This window comes from Danio aesculapii, chromosome 21 (genome assembly GCF_903798145.1).
Source record: "Danio aesculapii chromosome 21, fDanAes4.1, whole genome shotgun sequence".
NCBI classification, from domain to species: domain Eukaryota; kingdom Metazoa; phylum Chordata; class Actinopteri; order Cypriniformes; family Danionidae; genus Danio; species Danio aesculapii.
This window is the reverse complement of record NC_079455.1, coordinates 20,574,668-20,580,731: the sequence shown is the minus strand read 5'-3', so window position 1 is coordinate 20,580,731 and position 6,064 is coordinate 20,574,668. Positions and strand designations below refer to the sequence as shown.

Below are 6,064 nucleotides of genomic sequence, written 5' to 3'. Positions count from 1 at the left end.
TGAAAACAACATATTTTTAGCAACTGATCATCTATTCTTTTATGTATTTGAATAAGTACAGGTCTGAGACGTAATTTGTTTTATTTTAAAATTGTTATATCTGAATAATGATTCATTATTTTGACCATTAAAATTTTATTTAAACTTTTTTAGTTTATATATATATATATATATAGATAGATAGATAGATAGATAGATAGATAGATAGATAGATAGATAGATAGATAGATAGATAGATAGATAGATAGATAGATAGATAGATAGATCGATAGATCGATCGATAGATCGATAGATAGATAGATAGATAGATAGATAGATAGATAGATAGATAGATAGATAGATAGATAGATAGATAGATAGATAAAATGAATGTTTAGACACTTTAATATGCACATAAGGCTCAGCTGTGCTACTGATGGTGGCAGGTATCAGTCATGAGTGAGACATTGAGCTGAAGGTCACACCCCATGATTCCCGAGACTTGCCCCTTCAGCCCAATATGGGGGAGGAATAAAAGCTAATTATGAGCAGAGGCAGCCTTTCCATCCCTGCACTCCTTACCATCTCTTCATTCAGTCCTGCAGGTCGTGATGAGGACAACAAGCAACCAGCCATAACAAGACAAGAACAGCCACTACCATTATCACGGGGAAACCTGCGGTGAGTTACAGAAACATAAGAAGATGCTGTATTAAATATATATTTTATAGTTGTTTTGTGAAGTATGCTTAATAATTTGATAGTGAATTTGCTATAACAAAATTGTGGTGTTATAACACTTATATTGTTATATGCAATGCATGATTGAAATTTTGGTATTGTTTAGATTTTCACATTAAGATATCAGTGGTAAATCTATGTAAATGATGCTCACATCAATGAAACAAATGTATAAACTCTTTTAAAACTTCACTACAACAAAAATTTAATGTATATTGTAAGCTAAAAGTAACTTACACTAATTGTTTACCACTCAAAAAATGATGATTTACTCATTTATTCACCTTCAGGTGGTTGAACTCTAAGAAATTGGTTTGGTTTGATCCAATGTTGAGTCATATTTGTCTCACATTTTGTCCATTTTTGACTCAATGTTGGGTTAAAGCATCCCAGGCATTTTTTTACAGTTTAGTTTCAACAAAAAAAAGATATTTTGAAGAATGTTGGAAACAAGTAGCCACTGACTTTATAATAAAATAACTCTCGTTCTGTGTCTTCTTTCTACTAAATCTTCTTTAGTGTTCAACAGAAGAAAATAAACTAAACTGACATGGCACAAGTTGATGGTGGACAAATTAAGGCAGAATAATTTATTAAATAAACAGAATTATCAATTAATTTTAGTTTGAACAATAAAAAGAGCATTTATGAAGAATTATGTTAAAGTGTGGAGCAGATTCTATGAGTTAATATTAATAAGTGAGCAGATTAATGGTGCTCTCCAGAGGGTTTTTGCACTCCTCTCCCACTGAGCCTCACGCAAAACACGACCAGCTGAGACCCAGCAAAAACAATTACAGCGACTCTGCAACAGAGATGTGTTTAATAGCCTTGAGGAACTGCTGCTTTTGTCTTCTTAGGGAACTCAAGCATTGTTGAGCTCTTATCTAAGCAGGTGCGTTTAGCTGGACTCACCTGGGCTTTGTTTTCCTTTATTCCTGCAGGGTTAATTTGGTGTCTACAAACGAACAGGATGTCTAATAACATGGCCAAAATTGCAGATGCGCGAAAAACGGTGGAGCAGTTAAAGCTGGAGGTTAATATTGATCGGATGATGGTAAGAGACTTTAAAAAGAAGGAGAAAAAAAGCATATTCATATTTGTTTTATTTATTATATCATATTCCTTCCTTATATTTTCATTTGTTTCATTAATTTATTTAACCTTCCTGTCATGTTCGGGTGAGAGCTGACCAATTTACAATTTAAAACACTCTTAAATGTTGTGTTTTACATCTGATTGCCTCAGTGCCTTTTGTCCTCCACACACTATGCATTTGAACATATAAAAGTGATGATCACCTCTTTCATTGACTTTTGAGTGTTTTACACAACCTTGTTACACCTGTGGTGTTCCTGGTCAAAAGTGACCGCCATAGAAAATGAATGGGTATCCAGGCAATATTCATTCATCAGACAGAAAACATCCCCAAAATAACTGCAGTACAAATAGTGAGTGAGTGAGTGAGTGAGTGAGTGAGTAAGTGAGTTGGGATGGTGTACAGTATGTAAATACAAATGGTGAGTGAGTTGGGGTGGTGTACAGTATGTAAATACAAATGGTGAGTGAGTTGGGGTGGTGTATAGTATGTAAATACAAACAGTGAGTGAGTGAGTGAGTGAGTAAGCGAGTTGGGATGGTGTACAGTATGTAAATACAAATGGTGAGTGAGTTGGGGTGGTGTATAGTATGTAAATACAAACAGTGAGTGAGTGAGTGAGTGAGTGAGTGAGTGAGTGAGTGAGTGAGTGAGTGAGTGAGTGAGTAAGTGAGTTGGGATGGTGCACAGTATGTATATACAAATGGTGAGTGAGTTGGGGTGGTGTGTAGTATGTAAATACAAACAGTGAGTGAGTGAGTGAGTGAGTGAGTGAGTGAGTGAGTGAGTGAGTGAGTGAGTGAGTGAGTTGGGATAGTGTACAGTATGTAAATACAAATGGTGAGTGAGTTGGGGTGGTGTATAGTATGTAAATACAAACTGAGTGAGTGAGTTGGGGTGGTGTACAGTATGTACTAGGGTTGCACGGTTTACCGGTACTTTGGTAGCACCGCAATAGTTTGGCTCCAAAATACTGGTGGTGCCACTGTAGTTTGTAAATGGCAAATAATGAGCCAGAAATTATTAATAGACCAGTTCATTTTACTTTCATTTTAACTGTCTGCATACAGGTCATAGTTTGCTGCAGTCATGACAGATCATATGATCAGATTATTTATTTTATTATTATAATTATTATTATTATTATTGCAGTAACAACAAAAGAGTCACAGTATATACAAAAAACAGAGAAAGTCTGTACAAATAGTATGTTTTCAGTAATAAGGGAATTGAATTGAAGTATTATGGCATATAAAATATAGTATTTCTGACAATTTGCTTTTTTTTGTGGGTTTGAGTTATGAATTAATACAGTATTGCGATACTACTTGGTATCGTGATACTTCAGCAGGTGGCCTGAATTGCTGGTATCGTGACAACCTTAGTATGTACACCACCCTAACTCACTCTCTCACTATTTGTATTTTCACTGCAGTTATTTAATGTCTAATTCTATAAATTCATGTTAAACATTACGTTGAGACCTTGTTCACAGCTAAAGAATGTTAAATAAAAATTTGGTTTTAAAAAATGTATTTCTGCTAATTTAAGGGTCGATCAATATTTACCAGGAGCACTAAAGTAAGGGATGGGAGATAAACACGACAGGAGGGTTGATTCAGTCAATGAATTGGTCTCACTTTATTTTGATGGTCTCTTCAAAACATTTTGTTGAATATAAGTTACATTGCATCTACACGCTAACTAATTCTCAATATGTTATTAGTAGACTATTAACTTGGGGTTAGGGTTAGTGTAAGTTTACATGTACTTGCAAAGTTTCTTATAGTCAGTTAAATGTCTGTTGAAGGAGCAGTATCAGCAGATATTAAGCAGACAGTCTACTAATACTCAAATGAGAAGTAATTGGCATGTACAGCCTATTGAAAGGGGTGATCAAGAGATGGTGTTCATAACCACACTTTTTGATGCAACAAAAATATTTTTTACAATTTTGTCAAAGTGCTTTCCATAGAGTTTTATCACAAAGTGTTTATTTAGAAATGTGTGTTAAAACTGTAAGTTATTACAATTTTATAAATTATGTTTTGAGATTAGAATTTTAAATGATTATTTTAAATAAAGTAGTAAAGTTGAAGTCAGAATTATTAGCCCCCCATTTTTGTTTCTTTTTTAAATATTTCCCAAATTATGTTTAACAGAGCAAGGAAATTTTCACAGTATGTCTGATAATATTCTTTCTTCTGGAGAAAGTCTTATTTGTTTTATTTCGGCTAGAACAAAAGCAATTTTTAATTTTTTAAAAAGTCATTATAAGGTCAAAATTATTAGCCCCTTTAAGCTATTTTTTTTTCGATATTTTACAGAACAAACCATTGTTATACAATAACTTACCTAATTATCCTATCCTGCCTAGTTAACCTAATTAACCTAGTTAAGCCTTTTAATGTCACTTTAAGCTGTATAGAAGTGTCTTGAAAAAATATCCAGTCAAATATTATTTACTGTCATCATGGCAAAGATAAAATAAATCAGTTATTAGAAATGAGTTATTAAAACTATTATGTTTAGAAATGGGTTGAAAAAAAAATTCTCTGCAGAAATTGGGGAAAAAATAAACAGGGGGGCTTATAATTCTGACTTCTACTGTATGAAAAATTACTTATTTGTAAAATACAAATTTAATAATTTATTATCATGCATGATTAAAAACAACAATTAGGATTCTGTTAAAATTCTTATTAAATTTATTAAAACTTATTAAAAACCATCTTTGTCGCGGGGGAGGGGGGGGGGGGTGCAGTGGTATGGGGTCTGTCAAACCACCTGAATTCGTAGTTTATAATTTCAAAAGCCAGGTTACATTTATGTAAAATAATTACAAATTATTCCACAGGTCAAGAAAATATGCAAGCCATTTATTATTGTTACTGATGTGAAGATGTGAAATTCTCTCAATGCCGACTGAAATATTCCGCTAAAATCTTCACAGGTTCCTGTTTGAAGATTCAGTCATTTCAGTTTCATGGAAAAGAATAGTTTTTTTCATTTCATTTTTCATTAAAGCAAACATATTCATTCATTCACTCACAAAAAAAACTAATAAAAAAGAACTAATTATTATACATAATATTCAGTTTTTTGTAATTAATAATTCAGTAATTACTATTTAATTTAGCTTTAAATGAAATATTAAACTAAATCACTTACAATCCATTATAAATGACTTTAAATTATTTCAGAGGTAAATAAAAAAGTAACCAACTTACACAAGGTTGAGATTTATGTCAGTTTTAAGGTTCATGATGTCACAATGCCAAGAAAAACCTGATTGTAGTCCTTTAAAGCTGTTTGCTGTAAGCATTAAATAGTAAATTCTGTAAAAGAAAACACATCATTCTCAAACAGCGACATTCCACACAAAGTAAAGTTAAACATGTGAAATCATAATAAGTGGATGGATACTCTAGGTTAATGTTGCCTTGTATCTCTCTGCTCAGGTCTCTAAAGCAGCAGCTGAACTGATGGCTTACTGTGAATCTCATGCTAAGGAAGATCCGCTGGTGACCCCCGTCCCATCCTCAGAAAACCCCTTCAGAGAGAAAAAGATATTCTGCACAGTTTTGTAATTGTTATTTATAAACCACAAGGTTCATTGTATTATTTTCTAGGATATTCCTGAGACATTAAGCCAAATTTAATTCACTTAATAACCCACTGGTGCTGTTTGGTCATTTTCAACCAAAGAATTTTCATTTTTTGTTTGTTTTAAATAACAATACAAATGCACCTGATTCCAAAAGCTTAAATTGTCCTGAACTAATAGTACATTTTAGAGTATAAAACATGCTTTGGAAAATAAATAAATAATTTCCTTTCAATTATGATTACAATAACATTTAAGAAATTTTAAAAGCATCAATCTGACAAGTGTCTTTATTATAAAGATATCCAATTTAAGTCTGTTTTCCAAAGCCCTGATGTTTACAAAAATATACAATATTCAAACAATTTAAAATCTGTGGCATTTTCTTTAATTAACAGTAATTTCCAAAAATCTCATTTAAAAAAAAATAAAATCTTATGGGAATTCATCTATTTATTTTATTTTCAGCTTAGTCCCTTTATCAATCTGAGGTTGCCACAGCGGAATGAACCGCCAACTCATCCAGCAGCAGATGCTCTTCAAGCTGCAAACCATCACTGGGAAACATCCATACACACTCATTCACTGCGGACATTTTAGCTTACCCAATTCACCTATAACGCATGTTTTTGGACTTG

The 6,064-nt window shown here is 32.7% G+C and overlaps 1 protein-coding gene across 1 annotated transcript; it reads left to right on the top strand.

The window, feature by feature from the left end:
• Window positions 1–576: 576 nt before the first annotated feature.
• Window positions 577–5,508, top strand: gng8 (guanine nucleotide binding protein (G protein), gamma 8). Its single transcript, XM_056446615.1, has 3 exons — window positions 577–660; window positions 1,665–1,777; window positions 5,281–5,508. The coding sequence occupies exons 2-3, from the start codon at window positions 1,694–1,696 to the stop codon at window positions 5,407–5,409; spliced, it is 213 nt and encodes a 70-aa protein (XP_056302590.1). The 5' UTR covers window positions 577–660; window positions 1,665–1,693; the 3' UTR covers window positions 5,410–5,508.
• Window positions 5,509–6,064: the final 556 nt, after the last annotated feature.

Bases quoted from the DNA above. Each gene is read 5' to 3' on its own strand.
- gng8 (XM_056446615.1), top strand. From the start codon at position 1,694: ATGTCTAATAACATGGCCAAAATTGCAGATGCGCGAAAAACGGTGGAG. The intron at 1,778-5,280 runs GTAAGAGACTTT...CTCTCTGCTCAG, and splicing joins TTAATATTGATCGGATGATG to GTCTCTAAAGCAGCAGCTGA.